The 18,004-nt window shown below is 48.9% G+C and overlaps 1 protein-coding gene and 1 long non-coding RNA gene across 2 annotated transcripts in view; both read left to right on the top strand.

Moving 5' to 3' along the window:
• Positions 1 to 1,038: 1,038 nt before the first annotated feature.
• The window catches only part of LOC137348767 (zinc finger protein 850-like), a 546,053-nt gene continuing 529,087 nt past the window's right edge, over positions 1,039 to 18,004 (top strand). Inside the window, exon 1 of the mRNA XM_068014018.1 lies at positions 1,039 to 2,020. Coding sequence (XP_067870119.1) covers positions 1,100 to 2,020 — 921 coding nt within the window. The 5' untranslated portion in view covers positions 1,039 to 1,099. The remainder of the gene's footprint in view (positions 2,021 to 18,004) is intronic.
• On the top strand, positions 5,238 to 13,562 carry LOC137349303 (uncharacterized). Its single transcript, XR_010969310.1, has 3 exons — positions 5,238 to 5,479; positions 6,911 to 7,034; positions 13,105 to 13,562. It is a non-coding gene; the product is annotated as an uncharacterized lncRNA (long non-coding RNA).

Genomic DNA, 18,004 nt, shown 5'->3' with positions numbered 1-18,004 from the left:
CAGATGTAGATGATCTGAGGCAGTGGTGAAGTCTGGTGATGTTACTGAGGTAGAAATAGGCGATCTGAGTGATGGTGCCGATATGCAGTCGGAAGCTCATCTTGGGGTCAAATATGAGACCAAGGTTATGAATGGTCTGGTTTAGCCTCAGACAGTTGCCATGGAGAGGGATTGAGTTGGTGGTGAGGGAGTGGAGTTTGTAACAGGAACTGAAGACAATGGCTTCAGACTTCCCAATATTTAATTGGAGGAAATTCCTGTTCATCCAGTGCTGGATATCAAACAAGTCAGGATGGTGTGTGACTTGGAGGGGAACTTGGAGGTGATGGCGTTCACATACACCTGCTACCCTGGTCCTTCTAGATGATGGATGTTGAGGTTTTCTTCAGTTCTGTCAATGTTTTGATCTGGTTGTTCTCTTCTTTGGCCTCCTTATCTCAAGAGACAATGGGTAAGCGCCTGGAGGTGGTCAGTGGTTTGTGGAGCAGCGCCTGGAGTGGCTATAAAGACCAATTCCAGAGTGACAGACTCTTCCACAGGTGCTGCAGAAAAATTTGTTTGTCGGGACTGTTACACAGTTGGCTCTCCCCTTGCACTTCTGTCTTTTTTCCTGCCAACTGCTAAGTCTTTTCGACTTGCCACACTTTAGCCCCGCCTTTATGGCTGCCCGCCAGCTCTGGCGAACGCCAGATCTGGTTGTAGTGATGTAAAATGCCTCCCTTCTCCCTGCCCCCTCACCTCTCCCTCCCTCTCTCCTCCCATAGAGGGCAGAGTCTTGTGTATGTCCGGACCGGGTGGCAGGTTCCGTTCCCTGAAGGAAATTAGTGAGCCAGTTGGGGTTGTACCTCAATCCAGCAGCTTTCATGGTCACTTTATCCTAGTGCCGGCCCCATAAATTACCAGATTCATTCAGCTCCATTTCACAACCTGCCTTTGTGTTTTTGTGGGTTCTCTCACACACTCTTTTTTTCTGTTTTGCATAAATTCCACAGGTTATTAGAAGAGAGGATTTGCAGACGGAAACTCTAATCAAATATTACATCAGGATCTGACAGAGTTGCCCAATTTATCGTAACTTGAATATCACAGGATTTTGAAAATGGAAGGAAAAAGCACTGTTCACAGTGGGGAGAAACTGTACTATTTCTCTACTTCATCCAACCTGCTGACACATCACCGAGTTCACACTGAGGAGAGACCTTTTAAATGTCCAGACTGTGGGAATTGCTATAAATGTTCTGGGGAACTGATGTCCCATCAACGTGTTCACACTGATGAGAGACCATTCAGGTGTTCTCACTGCGGGACAGGATTCAGGCGATCATCTGATCTCACCACGCACCAGCGCATTCACACTGGGGAGAGGCCGTTCACCTGCTTGGAGTGTGGGGTGAGATTTGCTCAGTCATCCACGTTGCTGAGACATCGGCGTGTTCACACTGGAGAGAGGCCATTCACCTGCTCCGAGTGTGGAAAGGGATTCACTACTTCATCCTACCTTCTAGCACACCAGCGGGTTCACACTGGGGAGAGGCCATTCACCTGCTCTGTGTGTGGGAAGGGATTCACTCAGTCATCCACCCTACTGTCACACCAGCGAGTTCACACTGGGGAGAGACTTTTTAAATGTCCGGACTGTGGGAGTTGCCATAAAAGTTCCCGGGAACTGATGTCCCATCAACGTATTCACACTGACGAGAGACCATTCAGGTGCTCTCACTGCGGGACTGGGTTCAGGCGATCAGACCACCTCACTGTACACCAGCGCACTCACACTGGGGAGAGACCATTTACCTGTTCCATGTGTGGGAAGGGATTCACTCAGTCATCTCACCTGCTGAGACACCAGCGAGTTCACACCGGGGAGAGGCCATTCACTTGCTCTGAATGTGAGAAGGGATTCACTACTTCATCCCAACTGCTGGAGCACCAGCGATTTCACACTGGGGAGAGGCCGTTCACCTGCTCCGAGTGTGGGAAAGGATTCGCTCAGTCATCCACCCTGCTGAGACACCAGCGAGTTCACAAGTAACTGCAGCGGTTGGATTCTCCTGTTAATCACATGCAGGTTCATTGGGGTCTGTTTCTGCTGATGTAAGGGTAAAGAATGCAGGGCTACAGGGAACAGACGGGGAAATGGAACTAGCTGAATTATTATTGCAGAGAGCTGGTGCAGACATGATGGGTTGTAACCATTCTCTGTTAAGTTCTAGCCCAGTTAAAAGGGTTAATACACTGATTGGAAGTCAAATAAATCAGTTTTGTATTAAACACACAGTGTGTCGAGTCTTTTTACTTTCTCTGACACAAGTTAGTTCCTTTTGAAGTGCTTTCCCTCTCCCCTGTCTCCTCCATCCTCATCTCCAACAACTAGTGCAAGGAGTTCTTGGTCAGAGATTGAGATCATCCAATCAGCTGCCTCTGCTGCTTCCCTCCCTCCACTAGTCCCCCAGAACAAACTGTCTCTCAAGATCCTCCTGCCCGAGCCCTGAACCCACATCTTTCTCTAATTTCTCTCCTTTCTCCCTCATGTCCTCTCTGAGCTCATCTTGTCCATGAGACCCACCTCCTGCTCCCTCGACCCTATTCCCACTAAACTGCTGACCAGCCAACTCCCCCATGTTAACTGATATTGTTAATGGTTCTCTCTATTCAGTTGCTGTCCCTCTCTCCTTTATATTTGCACTATTCACCGCCTGTTCAAAGAAAAAACCCTTGACCCCACAGTCCTTACAAACTAAAGCCCCAGCTCCAACCTTCCTTTCCTCTTCAAAATTCTTGAATGTTTTTATAATCTCCCAAATCCATGCCCATCTTTCCCAGAACTCCATGTTTGACTCCTTCCAATCAGGTCTCCTACCCTTCCACAGTACAGAAACGACTCTTCGCAAAGTCACAAATGACATCCTATGTAACTGAGACAAAGGTAAACTATCCTTCCTCATCCTTCTTGACCTGTCTGCAGCCTCTGACACGGTTGACCACACCATCCTCCTTAAACACCTCTCCACTGTTATCCAGCTGGGTGGGACTGCACCCTCCTGGTTCCATTCTTATCTAATCATAGCCAGAGTATCATCTGCAATGGCTTCTCTTCCCACTCCTGCACAGTTACCTCTGGTCTCCTCCAAGGATCTATCCTTGGCTTCCTCCTCTTTCTCATCTACATGCTGTCCCTCGACAGCACCATCTGAAAACACAGTGTTAGTTTTCACATGTACACTGATCACACCCAGCTCTACCTCACCATCACCTTTTCGTTTCAATTTATCAGGCTGCTTATCCGATATCCAGTGATGGATGAGCATAAAGTTCCTGCAGTTAAACATTGGGAAGACTGAAGCCATTGTCTTGGTCTCCACTCCACAATCCATTTCCTCGCCTCCAATTCCATCCCTCTCCCTGGACTGAGACTAAACCAGATATTTTGCAACCTAGATAGCCTACGTGACCCCCAAGATGAGCTCTTGACCTCATATCCGTGATGTCACTAACACTCAATTTCCACTTCTGTGACACTGCTTGACTCTGCTCCCAGCTCATCTGCTGCTGAAACCCTCATCCATGCCTTTGATAACCTCCAGACTTGATTATTCCAATCAACACCTCACCAGCCTATCCTTTGCAAAATTGAGATCATCTGAGACACCACTGCCTGTGTCCTGACACACCAAATCTTGTTCACTTATCACCCTTGTGCTCACTGGACTCCATTGGCTTCTGGTCAAGCAATGCCTCGATTTTAAAATTCTTGTCTTTGTTTTCAATCTTTGCAAGGCCTCATCCCGTCCTATCTCTGTCATCTCCTCCAGCCCTACAATCCTCCAAGATATCTGCCCTCTTCCAATTCTGGACTCTTGCACATCCCATATTTTGCTTGCTCCACCATTTGTAGCTTTCCAGCTACTTCCATAGAAACATAGAATATAGGAGCAGGAGTGGGCCATTTGACCCTGCCCCACCATTCAAAAAAGATCATGGCTGATCGTCTAATTCAGTACCCTGTTCCCGTTTTCTCCCCATATCCCTTGATCCCTTTGGCATTAAGAAATACATCTCTATTCTTATTGAATATAGTTAATGACTTGGCCTCCACTGCCTTCTGCGGTAGAGAATTCCACAGGTACACCACCCTGCAGCCTGGAACTCGGAGTGGGAGAAGGAGGAAGAATGGGGAGAGGCAATATATTCCAACACTCACAGCAACCTACAATCCACTTACATTACCAGGATAGGGAGACAGAGTTTAGAAACACTCAGCAACACGACTCCAGTGAAACATCCCAGGAGGAAAAGGAGGAGCAGATGTAGCCCAGTCCAAGGGGAGTCTTTGTGGAACCGGGGAGGAGGGACCTCCTGCTCTGTGCTGTGTCCCAAATGGTTCCTCCCCCCCAGGTCAATTTATAACTGAGCTAAGTTTCCTTTAAAGTTTTGTCCTTTGCTGTTACAGTTTATTGATCTTTAATTCCTCCAAAAGAGCTGGAAATCTGGCGGCCGTTAACCCCGGGCTTGTCACCAGGAGAAACCCCGCTCGCTACAACTGCGGGACCTGGAGCTTCTTACTGGGGATGTTGGGGCGACACTGGGTATTTCTGAAACCCACCCACCAACTCCCTCCGCTGTTGTAGCTGCAACTGGCAATACGCATGCTCCAAAGGCTGCTTGTCACGGCGCCTGCGCACTGATCTCCAGTGCCGAGAATGCTGGGTCAGGGCCATTGACCGCCTCAATCCGAGCCGCAGGAAGGAGCGCCGAATAGTTGGGAATGGCGAGCAGACGGGCGCGGAGGAAAATCAGCAATTGAGCGGGCAAGGCTGAATCGGCAATCGAGGGAGGTAGCGGGGAGCTGAATGCGGCGAGTTAGGCGGCGATCCCGACTATTTAGGCAGTTTGGGTTTAATTCAGTTTTTTTGTGTCAAATCGAGCAGCGCCATGTTTTTTACTGGCAGATTTCGACAGTGACGTCGCAGACAGTGACGTTTCAGCCGATGAGTTTGCATTTGCGCATGTGCCAGTGGTGCATCACCTAGTGGTTGCGTTGCCAGCAAACGCGTCCTTCATATATGTTCACTGTTGAATACTATTGTATTTATCTGAGGATGAAACATGAACTTTCCGTTCAGTTATTGCGGATAAATGGTAGACTATCCTGCCCAGAATGCTCGGCGCGCAAGAATACGGCCTATCTCCATCAGAATGGCTTCAACGCGCAGGTGCGGAAGACTCCGCTTCGGATCTTGCATCTCTGCTCGGAGCATGCGCGCTGCAGCTCCAGGAAGCGTTTCTGTTGCACCGAGTCTCAGCGGTTCTCAGACCCCGAATCAGAGCCGCTGGGCACGGCGGACGTGCGGTGAGAGCCCCGGGGGAGGGACGGGGCATCATTAAAGCGATGGAACAGCTCCTCCCCCATCCGAGCCGCCGCTTCTCGGTTTCTTCTCCCGTTTCCACCGAGTCAGGAAGCCTGTGAGTTGATTGAATGGTAAGTATTGTAGCTTTGTTTCCCTTTCTCCAAAGTTGGGAAGTTAGTCCAAGGAGTTGGAAATTAAACATTCCGATTTTCATCAGAATAAGGGGCAACTTCCCCAGATTTAAGTGACACCTGGAGGTGAGATGCTGTCAACATTAAGGAAAGCAGAAGAGGATGGAGTCAGTCAGCTAGTGCTGCTTCAGATATTGTGTTGCCAGGATCTTGTAACCTGGTGATGTTTAAATAAATATCTGATTACATTGGCGATTCTTTGATGCAGGATGTGTGAACTTTAACACATGAGGCAAGGCCATATCTCCCAAGGTTTGGAAAAAGCTTCAAAATGTTATTGGATACAAGGGTAGGAGCGCCACATGTGGCTATGGAATTCCTCCCTCTGCTGCTTCGATCAAAGCATTAGCTGGGTTCAAATAACAGAGGAAGAAATGTCTTTGGGATACTTTAAGCATTCATACTGCTACATCCTGAAGTGAGACTTGAAAGTACGCTCATTTAATGAAGGAAATAAACTTGCAAGACTAGGGGAATCATGCAGGGGAGGTGAAAGATTGGATATCTCCGTGGAGAGCCAGCATGGACTCGATGGGCCGACTGGCTTCCTCCTGTGCCATAAATGATCTGTCACTCGACAGCAGAAGGGAAGTGAGTAGTTGGTGAGTCTTTTGTTTTAAAGTAGTAAAGTTTAGTGGTAGTAGTAAAGTTTAGTGGCAGTAGTAAAGTTTATAGCAGTAGCAAGGTTTAGTAGTAGGAACAAGGTTTATTATTGAATAGATAGAGGAATGGCAGGACTGCTCCAACCTCTAGAGTGAACATGTTGTGATCTGTGGGAACTCCAGGACTCTTCCTGTGTCTTGGATAACCATTTGTGCAGGCAGTATCGTCAGTTGCAGCAGCTTGAGCCCTGGGCGCCAGAGCATGAGCAGTAGCTGGCATCACGGTGGCACATCCGTGAGGTTGAGAGCTTTGTGGACAGCACGTTTATAAATGTGGTCACCCTGCAACTTAAGACTATGCAGGGAGAGAAGCAATGGGTGGCCAACAGACAGTCAAGAAGAAACATGCAGGCTGTGCAGGAGATCCCTGAGTGCATCGCCAACCATTCAGTTCTGAATACTGATGAAAGCGACGGTTCATCTGGGGAGTGCAGCCAGAGCCAAGTCCATGGCACCACGGGTGGCTCAGCTGCACAGAGGGCACAAAGAAGACTGGAAGAGCAATAGGGATAGGAGATTCGATAGTTAGAGGAACAGACAGGCGTTTCTGCAGCCGCAGACGAGAATCCAGGATGGTGTGTTGCCTTCCTCAGGACAATGTGCTGCAGGGTGTATGTTCAACCATCCTGGGCCGGGAAGCAGGTGGAGAGAATGTTGTGAATTTCTATCCTGGGCTGACAGTGATGGCTCTTGTAAACTCCTTTTACAGGGGCTCAGAAGGGGAGGATTTTCAGACGGGGAAACTCAAACCAAACATCACATCAAGATCTGACAGAGTCACTCGATTCATCAGGACCTGAATATCATCGACCTTTGAATGTTGAAGGAAAAAGGTTTGTCTGTTCTGTCTGTGGAAAAAGATTTCAGGTATCAGTGTGAGTGGAAAAGCACTGAGATACACAAAGCCCTGGTTAGACCACACCTGGAGTATTGTGTTCAGTTCTGGGCACCACAACTTAGGAAGGATATATTGGCCTTGGAGGGAGTGCAGTGTAGATTTACCTGAATGATACCTGGACTCCAAGGGTTAAATTACAAGGAGAGATTACACACATGAGTCACAGAGTCATTACAGCACAGAAGGAGGACATTGAGCTTTTTGATTCCATCCCACCTCTCTGTAGAGCAATCCAGTCAGTCCCATTCCCCCACTCTATCCCTGTAGTCCTGCAGGTTTATTGCCATCAAGTGCCCATCCAATTTCCTTTTGAAATCATTGACCATCTCCACTTCCACCCCCCTCATAGGCAGCGAGTTCCAGATCATTACCACTCGCTGCGTAAAAAAACTTCTTCCTCACCTCCCTCCCATATCTCTTACCTGAAACCTTAATCTGTGTTCTCTAGCCCTTGTAACATCAGATAATGGGAACATATTTTCTTCGTCTACATTATCTATCATAATTTTGAACACCTCTATCAGATCTCCCCTCAATTCCCTTTACTCCAAGGAGAACAACTCCAGCTTCTCCAAACTAACCTTGTATTAAATTCCCTCATCCTTGGAACCATTCTGGTAAATCTCCTCTGCACCCTCTCAAGGACCTTCACATCCTTCCTAAAGTGTGGTGACCAGAACTAGACCCAATCCTCTAGTCGTGACCTAACCTATTTGAGGCCCAAGGTCCCAAATGCTTTGCCAACTACTCTCTCAATATCTCCTGCCACTTTCAATGATCTATGCCAATGAACCCCAGGTCCCTCTGTCCCTGCACATGCTTTAGCACTGTATGTGCATGTTGCCTCTCCCTATTCCTTCTGCCAGAATGCATCACCTCACTATGAGGGTTGTATTACCTGGAATTCAGAAGATTAAGAGGTGATTTGATCAAAGTTTTCAAGATATTAATTGAAACTGATAGGGTAGATAGAGAGAAAACTATTTCTGTTGGTTGAGGAACCCAGTACTCAGGTGTAGTCTAAAACATTGAGCCAGACCTTTCATTAATCCACCCCTGGGTCTTGTAAACCCGAGCATTAATCCACCCCTGGGTCCTGTAAACCCGAGCATTAATCCACCCCTGGGCACTGTAAACCCGAGCATTAATCCACCCCTGGGTCTTGTAAACCTGAGCATTAATCCACCCCTGGGCCCTGTAAACCCGAGCATTAATCCACCCCGGGCCCTGTAAACCCGAGCATTAATCCACCCCTGGGCCCTGTAAACCCGAGCATTAATCCACCCCTGGGCCCTGTAAACCCGAGCATTAATCCACCCCTGGGCCCTGTAAACACGAGCATTAATCCACCCCTGGGCCCTGTAAACCCGAGCATTAATCCACCCCTGGGCCCTGTAAACCCGAGCATTAATCCACCCCTGGGCCCTGTAAACCCGAGCATTAATCCACCCCTGGGCCCTGTAAACCCGAGCATTAATCCACCCCTGGGCCCTGTAAACCCGAGCATTAATCCACCCCTGGGCCCTGTAAACCCGAGCATTAATCCACCCCTGGGCCCTGTAAACCCGAGCATTAATCCACACCTGGGTCCTGGAAACCTGAACATTAATCCACCCCTGGACCATGTAAACCTGAACATTAATCCACCCCTGGGTCCTGGAAACCTGAACATTAATCCACCCCTGGGCCCTGTATACCTGAACATTAATCGACCCCTGGACCATGTAAACCTGAATATTAATCCACCCCTGGGTCCTGGAAACATGAACATTAATCCACCCCTGGGCCCTGTAAACCTGAACATTAATCCACCCCTGGGCCCTGTAAACCTGAACATTAATCCACCCCTGGGCCCTGTAAACCTGAACATTAATCCACCCCTGGGTCCTGGAAACCTGAACATTAATCCACCCCTGGGTCCTGGAAACCTGAACATTAATCCACCCCTGGGCCCTGTATACCTGAACATTAATCGACCCCTGGACCATGTAAACCTGAATATTAATCCACCCCTGGGTCCTGGAAACATGAACATTAATCCACCCCTGGGCCCTGTAAACCTGAACATTAATCCACCCCTGGGCCCTGTAAACCTGAACATTAATCCACCCCTCGACCCTGTAAACCTGAACATTAATCCACCCCTCGACCCTGTAAACCTGAACATTAATGCACCCCTGGGCCCTGAAAACCCGAGCATTAATGCACCCCTGGGCCCTGAAAACCCGAGCATTAATCCACCCCTGGGTCCTGGAAACCTGAACATTAATCCACCCCTGGGCCCTGTAAATCCGAGCATTAATCCACCCCTGGGCCCTGTAAACCTGAACATTAATCCACCCCTGGGTCCTGGAAACCTGAACATTAATCCACCCCTGGGCCCTGTAAATCCGAGCATTAATCCACCCCTGGGCCCTGTAAACCTGAACATTAATCCACCCCTGGGTCCTGGAAACCTGAACATTAATCCACCCCTGGGCCCTGTAAATCCGAGCATTAATCCACCCCTGGGCCCTGTAAACCTGAGCATTGATCCACCCCTGGGCCCTGAAAACCCGAGCATTAATCCACCCCTGGGCCCTGTAAACCTGAGCATTAATCCACCCCTGGGCCCTGAAAACCCGAGCATTAATCCACCCCCAGGAATGTAGGCTTAAGCATGAATTCACCCCTGCTGTACATACGTAAAATTGCAGTGGAGAAACAGATTGTTCAATCCCACTAGTTTGTGCTGATGTTTATAATCCACATGAGCCTCCTCCCAATCTAATTACCTCGTCCCACCCTTCCCCCATATCCCTCTATCCCCTTCTCCCTCATTAATGTATTGAGCCTCTCCTTAAACACATCATTGTTATCTGCTTCAACCACTCCACATGGCAGTGAGTTCCACATTCTCACCACTCTCTGAGTAGAGAAATTCCTCCTAAGTTCTCTATTTGACCTGTTAATGTCTGTCTTATATTGCTGCCCCCTTGTTCTGACTGACTGATAATTTTAAAGACCTCTATCAGATCTCCTCCTAGTCTTCTCTTTTCCAGAGAAAGGAGCCCCAGCCTGCTCAATCTTGCTGGATAGTAACATCCTCTCTGGTGACATCTTTGTAAATCTATTCTGCACTTTCTTCAGTCTTCAATATCCTTTTTTAATCTGGAGACCAGAACTGCTCACAGTCCTTCTAAGTGAGGTTCTCTATAAATGTAACATTCCCTCCCTGCTGTTACATTGTATTCCTCTAGAAAAGAACATCAGCTCTTTCTTTGCTCTCTTATCGACTTGTGTTGCTCCTTTTAGTGATTTATGTGACTCTGTTCCCAGATCTCTTTGCTCCTCTGTTCCATTTAATTTCTTACATTCTAACCAATAACTGGCCTCCTTATTCCTCCTCCCAAAATGAACCAGCTCACATTTCACTATGTTGAATTTCATTTCCCATTTATCTGACCAGTCTGCCAGCCTGTTTATGTGTTCCTGGATTTCAGTGCAGTCTCCACATTATTAGTTCTACCACCCAGTTTAGTGTCGTCTGAACATTGTGAAAACATCCCACTAATTCCTGAGTCCCAATGTGGATAATGAACAGAAGTCCCATTGTACTTCACACCATAGTTAATGGCCCGGGCACTCGGGTATCTGTATAATTTATTTAATAATTTTGTTCATTGCCTCTCCGGCTCCAATCTCCATGGGATGACTCAAAAATAATCATCCGTTCAACAGTTTGAGCGTTCAATGGCAGCTTAATTACCCAGGCCTCCCCATGGGTCTGAAAGGCCCCTGTCTGTGACTACAGGAGTACAGTGCACTGGTGCGAGATTGGACTGTGCTCGGGGCATGTGCATTGCGGGTGATGGAGACGGACTGAGGGGGAACAGGCGGCTCGGGAGGCGGGGGGAGATTGTGGGCGCAGGGGAGGAATTGGAGCCGTGGGTGGGCTGGGAAGCTTCATAAACACCTGGGGTCGGCCTGAGGATGTGTTTACCCCGCGGTGAGAGGCCCAGGGGAGCGGGGGCACTGTCCGCTATCTTGGACAGGGTGGGGTCAGGATGCATGTGCGGCCATCTTGGTGAGGGCACAGAGAGTGGGTGGGCCTTCACAGTCTGTTCCGAACTGGATCCAATTGCCTGGAAGATGGAGCATCCTGAACAACAAGGTTTTAAGCAGCTTCACCCACTCCCAGGCTGCAGGTGATATTTGCAGGCTAGAGAAGTCCATGGGCCATGTATATATTAGTGTGAGAGGTTACAGTCCCTGTATAGTTACCTGAAGGGGCTGCTTTGCAAATTATAGCATAGAAATATACAGCCATTCAGTCCATCATGTCGCGCCAGCCGACAAGGAGCTGTGCAGTCTAATCCCACTTTGTAGTTTAGGGCACTTCACCTGCATTTCCAAGTACTTTTTAAATGTTGTGAGGGTTTCTGCCTCTACCACCCTCCCAGGCAGTGAGTTCCAGATCCCACCGCCCTCTGGGTGAAAACATTTCCCCTCGAATCACCTCTAGACCTCCTACCTCTTACTCTAAATCTATACCCTCTGGTTATGGACTCTTCAACCAAGGGGACTAGGTCCTTCCTATTCACATGATCTAGACCCCTCATAATTTTATACACTTCGGTTAGGTCTCTCCTCAGCCTCCTCTGTTCCCTCACCTATGCAATCATTTCTCCTAACTAAAATTTTCCAGTCCAGGCAACATCCTCGTAAATCTCTTCCGTACCCCCTCGAATGCAATCACATCTTTCCCAAAGTGCGGTGACCAGAACTGCACGCAGTACTCCAGCTGCCTCTTTCTTTGCTGTTTTGTCTTTCGGCAGGCTTTTGCCCCATTCTTACATCTGCCTGTCTATGGTCCTTTAGATACCTATATTGTCCTTCCTTCTCCATTTCTAGTATTGCTAGTCTCTTCCTTCTGCATTATCTTTTACCTTCCCACTCTACCTACAATCACTGTTTTCAGCAGGCCTTCATCTGACTAATCCAGTTCTTTCTCCTTCTGATGGTTTCAATGATGGAACGAATCTCCTGACCCTTCTGAGCATTTTGTTATTTGTCACCCTCTGACCAGCTCATCCTTAACATTCGTCTCCAGAACCACATCTCACACGCCTCTAACTGCTCGATGTCTGCCCTGTACAGGGTCCATGTCTCTGCTCCGTGCAGGAGCACACTCCAGATAACTGGTTTGACGATTCTCACTTTCAAATTGATATCCAGCCCCTTTGTTAACAAGTCCTTTCATCTGTTGAACGCACTCTTTGCCATCGCAATACTGTATCTTATCTCCCGTCTTCTGTCAGTATGGTACCAAGGTATCTGAACTCCGACACCTGTTCTAGTTGTTGTCCATTTACTTTAATGTCTATCTCCGATATGGTTTTTTTTCTCACCTTCATCACTTGGGTCTTTTTGATGTGAATCTTCATCCCATACTGCTCCACCACCTTGTCCAAGGAATCCATCATCTGTTGAAGGCCTTCCATCGTTCTAGTTGTCATTGGCTGGTCATCTGTAAATGGGACTGCCTGTACTAGGGAGCACTGACTTTTACTCCCGCCTCTGCTGTTTTGAATGACTCCTTCACCATCACCTCTGCATTGATGCTGAATAATAGGGATGACAATGGGTATTTCTGGTGCAAGCCTCTCCCAACAATGACTCCATCTGCCAGCCTCACGCTGACCTCTTGGTTCATATACAATGGCACAGTGTTAGTGCCTGAAGCTGACGGAAGAGTCAAACTGTAAGGCCAATGGTAGCTCCAGGCATAGTAGGACCCAGTTCCATACTGTGATGCAAAAAGCAACAACAAACCACTGCATTAGTCATTCCAAGAAGGCTGTGACCTAGCCAGTGTTTTATACGGTTCCAGCATGATCTCCCTGCTCTTGTATTCTATGCCTCGGCTAATAAAAGCTGTGTGTAGACCATGTTGGGGATGGGGGTGTCACTGCCTATTTCTATCCTGGACTGACAGTGATGACTTTTGTAAACTCCTTTTACAGGATATTCGAAGAGAAGGATTTGCAGACGGGAAACTCAAACCAAATGTCACATGAAGATCTGACGGAGTCACTCAATTCATCTGGACCTGAATATCATCGGCCTTTGAATGTGGAAGGAGAAATGTTTGTCTGTTCTGTCTGTGGGAAAAGATTTCAAACATCAGTGTGACTGGAAACGCACCGAGACACACACACACCCGAGTGAGAGTGTTCCAGTGACTGACTGTGGAAAGAGCTTTAACCAGTTACACAGCCTGAAAAAACATCACACCATTCACAGCGGGGAGAAACCGTACACGTGTTCTGTGTGTGGACGAGGCTTCAACTGATCATCCAACCTGGAGAGACACGAGGAAACCCACACCACAGAGAAACCGTGGAAATGTGGGGACTGTGGGAAGGGATTCAGTTACCCATCCCAGCTGGAAATTCATCGACGCACTCACACTGGGGAGAGGCCGTTCACCTGCTCAGAGTGTGGGAAGGGATTCACTCAGTTATCACACCTGCTGACACACCAGCAAGTTCACACTGGGGAGAGACCGTTTAGCTGTTCCGAGTGTGGGAAGGGATTCACTCGGTCATCTCTTCTACTGAGACACCAACTTGTTCACTCTGATAAGAGGTGTTTTGCATGTTCTGAATGTGAGAAGAGCTTTAAGTGCAATGATGATCTGCTGATGCACCAACGCATTCACACTGGGGAGAGGCCGTACGCCTGCTCTGTGTGTGGGAAGGGATTCACTCGGTCATCCCATCTCCTGAGACACCAACTTGTTCACTCTGATGAGAGATGTTTTGCATGTTGTGAATGTGAGAAGAGCTTTAAAAGCAAATATGAACTGCTGACACACCAGCGTATTCACACTGGGGAGAGGCTGCACACCTGCTCTGTTTGCAGGAAGGAATTCACTCAGTCATCACTCCTACTGAAACACCAGCGTATTCACACTCTGTGAATTAATGTTTGGGCTGAGAGGGTTCGATGGGTGGGTTAATGCTCGGGTTTACAGGGCCCAGGGGTGGATTAATGCTCGGGTTTACAGGACCCAGGGGTGGATTAATGCTCGGGTTTACAGGACCCAGGGGTGGATTAATGCTCGGGTTTACAGGACCCAGGCAGGGGTGGATTAATGCTCGGGTTTACAGGACCCAGGCAGGGATGGATTAATGCTCGGGTTTACAGGGCCCAGGGGTGGGTTAATGCTCGGGTTTACAGGGCCCAGCGGTGGATTAATGCTCGGGTTTACAGGACCCAGGCAGGGGTGGATTAATGCTCGGGTTTACAGGATGCATGCATAAGGGAGTCTGAACAAGTTTAATTCAAATGTAGTACATTGGAATGTGATTGGCTTTATTATTAATACAGTGTGGAAACATTCTACAGGCCTGTCTCTCCAGTTCGTGATGTGACTTTGGTGTGCTATATGTTCAGTGTCTGACCCCGAGCTGTCCCAGTGAGGGGACAGTTTGTGATGTCCGTGTGGGTTGCAGTGTGTTCACTGTCTGACCCCGAGCTGTCCCAGTGAGGGGACAGTTGGTGATGTCCCTGTGGGGTGCAGTGAGTTCACTGTCTGACCCTGAACTGTCTCAGGGAGGGGACAGTTTGTGATGTCCGTGTGGGTTGCAGTGAGTTCACTGTCTGACCCTGAACTGTCCCAGGGAGGGGACAGTTTGTGATGTCCCTGTGGGGTGCAGTGAGTTCACTGTCTGACCCTGAACTGTCCCAGGGAGGGGACAGTTTGTGATGTCCGTGTGGGTTGCAGTGTGTTCAGTGTCTGACCCTGAGCTGTCCCAGTGAGGGGGCGGTTTGTGATGTCCCTGTGGGGTTCAGTGTCTGATCCTGAGCTGTCCCAGTGAGGGGGCAGTTTGTGATGTCCGTGTGGGTTGCAGTGTGTTCAGTGTCTGACCCTGAACTGTCCCAGGGAGGGGACAGTTTGTGATGTCCGTGTGGGTTGCAGTGTGTTCAGTGTCTGACCCTGAGCTGTCCCAGTGAGGGGGCAGTTTGTGATGTCCCTGTGGGGTTCAGTGTCTGATCCTGAGCTGTCCCAGTGAGGGGGCAGTTTGTGATGTCCGTGTGGGTTGCAGTGTGTTCAGTGTCTGATCCTGAGCTGTCCCAGGGAGGGAACAGTTTGTGATGTCCGTGTGGGTTGCAGTGTGTTCACTGTCTGACCCTGAACTGTCTCAGGGAGGGGACAGTTTGTGATGTCCGTGTGGGTTGCAGTGTGTTCAGTGTCTGACCCTGAACTGTCCCAGTGAGGGGGCAGTTTGTGATGTCCGTGTGGGTTGCAGTGTGTTCAGTGTCTGATCCTGAGCTGTCCCAGGGAGGGGACAGTTTGTGATGTCCCTGTGGGTTGCAGTGTGTTCAGTGTCTGATCCTGAACTGTCCCAGTGAGGGGACAGTTTGTGATGTCCCTGTGGGTTGCAGTGTGTTCAGTGTCTGATCCTGAGCTGTCCCAGGGAGGGGACAGTTTGTGATGTCCATGTGGGTTGCAGTGTGTTCACTGTCTGATCCTGAACTGTCCCAGGGAGGGGACAGTTTGTGATGTCCCTGTGGGTTGCAGTGTGTTCACTGTCTGACCCTGAACTGTCCCAGGGAGGGGACAGTTTGTGATGTCCCTGTGGGTTGCAGTGAGTTCACTGTCTGACCCTGAACTGTCCCAGTGAGGGGACAGTTTGTGATGTCCCTGTGGGTTGCAGTGTGTTCAGTGTCTGATCCTGAGCTGTCCCAGGGAGGGGACAGTTTGTGATGTCCCTGTGGGTTGCAGTGAGTTCACTGTCTGACCCTGAACTGTCCCAGTGAGGGGACAGTTTGTGATGTCCCTGTGGGTTGCAGTGTGTTCACTGTCTGACCCTGAACTGTCCCAGGGAGGGGACAGTTTGTGATGTCCCTGTGGGTTGCAGTGTGTTCACTGTCTGACCCTGAACTGTCCCAGGGAGGGGACAGTTTGTGATGTCCCTGTGGGGTGCAGTGTGTTCACTGTCTGACCCCTGAACTGTCCCAGGGAGGGGGCAGTTTGTGATGTCCCTGTGGGGTTCAGTGTCTGATCCTGAGCTGTCCCAGTGAGGGGACAGTTTGTGATGTCCATGTGGGTTGCAGTGTGTTCAGTGTCTGATCCTGAGCTGTCCCAGGGAGGGGACAGTTTGTGATGTCCCTGTGGGTTGCAGTGTGTTCAGTGTCTGATCCTGAGCTGCCCTCACTCCACCTCCTTTGGGGGTGGGGGGGTGGTGGTGGAGTGGTGGTCACTCTCCTCTCAGAAGGAGTTAAATGGAGGTTCAGCCCCACCTGCTGGACTCAGACCCATCTCATCTCCGCTGTTCTTTCAAACTCGATCTGCAGCTTCAGTTTATTTTCTGATCAATTGTTGAACTTCGTTTTGCTGCATTTGGGGGAGTTTTCAGTATTTGAAGAAAGTATTTTAAATGGTGAAATATTTGGCAAAAGTAAAAATAAACTCCATTGGAGGCAAATACACTCAGCAGAATTTTTACCTGTCCCTTCACCCTTGGATAATTTGACATCTACCCAGAATATTAAACTCCAGCCCAGTTACAGGGATTATTAACATCAGCAGATACAAACCCCAACTGCCAGAATGAACATGATTCTGTTCTGGATGTGATTAACAGCACAATCCAATCCCTGCCGTCACATGTGAACTCGCTGTTTCAGCAGGGTGGCTGAATGAGGAAATCCCTTCCCAATCCAGAGGAATGGGTTTTATTTCTGCTGATATCAATAATCCCTCTAACTGGGCTGGAGTTTAATGTTTTAGCAATCAGTTTGCTTTGTTTTGTAACTTTTACTCTTCAAATAAAGTATCTTCAGGCTATTCTCAAGATTTTGTGCGATAAAACAAACACTGACAATGATTTATCTGATACGGCCCCCGTCTCTGCTCCCTGAAGTCAGATTTGAAAGGATATGGCCGACAACTGGTTTATCCATCCACCGCCAGAGTTGTCTGGACCACTGAAAACACTATTGGGTCCTGCTCTCATCTGCTAAAACTGTTCACTATTCTAAGATCATCCCGGAATGCAAAGATAACCCTCGGCTTCTCGTCTCTGCTGCAAACCATGTTCTTATCCTCCTCTCTCTGCCCCGTCTCTTCCACCCACAACTCCAGCAACTTGTGCGAGGAGCTCATGGATTTCTTTGTCCACTAAGATTGAGGTCATCCAATCAGCGGCCTCTGCTGCAACCCTTCCTTCCACTCACCCACTGGGCCAAACTTACTCTAATGCTCCCCCCCTCCCCTCCCCTCCCCTCCCCTTCCCGTCACCTGAACCCACATCTTTCTCTAGTTTCTCTCCTATCTCCCTCATGCTGTCTCTGAGCTCATCTTGTCCATGAGACCCATCTCCTGCTCCTTCGACCCTATTCCCACTAAACTGCTGACCAGCCAACTTCCCCATGTTAGCGGATCTTGTTAACAGTTCTCTCTTCAGGTGTTGTCCCTCTCTCCTTTAAATCTGGCCTCAAGGAGCCCTAGCAAAACTGAAGTCAATGGGAATCGGGGGGAAAACTGTCTGCTACTTGGAGTCATACCTAGCGTAAAGGAAGATGGTTGTGGTTGTTGGAGGTCAATCATCTGAGCTCCAGGACATCAGTGCAGGAGTTCCTCAGGGTAGTGTCCTCGGCCCAACCATCTTCAGCTGCTTCATCAATGACCTTCCTTCAATCATAAGGTCAGAAGTGGGGATGTTCGCTGATGATTGCACAATGTTCAGGGCGGCACAGTGGTTAGCACCGCAGCCTCACAGCTCCAGCGACTCGGGTTCAATTCTGGGTACTGCCTGTGTGGAGTTTGCAAATTCTCCCTGTGTCTGCGTGGGTTTTCTCCGGGTGCTCCGGTTTCCTCCCACAGCCAAAAAGACTTGCAGGTTGATAGGTAAA

Source organism: Heterodontus francisci, chromosome 34, assembly GCF_036365525.1.
Source record: "Heterodontus francisci isolate sHetFra1 chromosome 34, sHetFra1.hap1, whole genome shotgun sequence".
In the NCBI taxonomy this organism is placed as follows: Eukaryota; Metazoa; Chordata; class Chondrichthyes; order Heterodontiformes; family Heterodontidae; genus Heterodontus; species Heterodontus francisci.
This window is presented reverse-complemented; position numbering and strand designations above follow the sequence as displayed.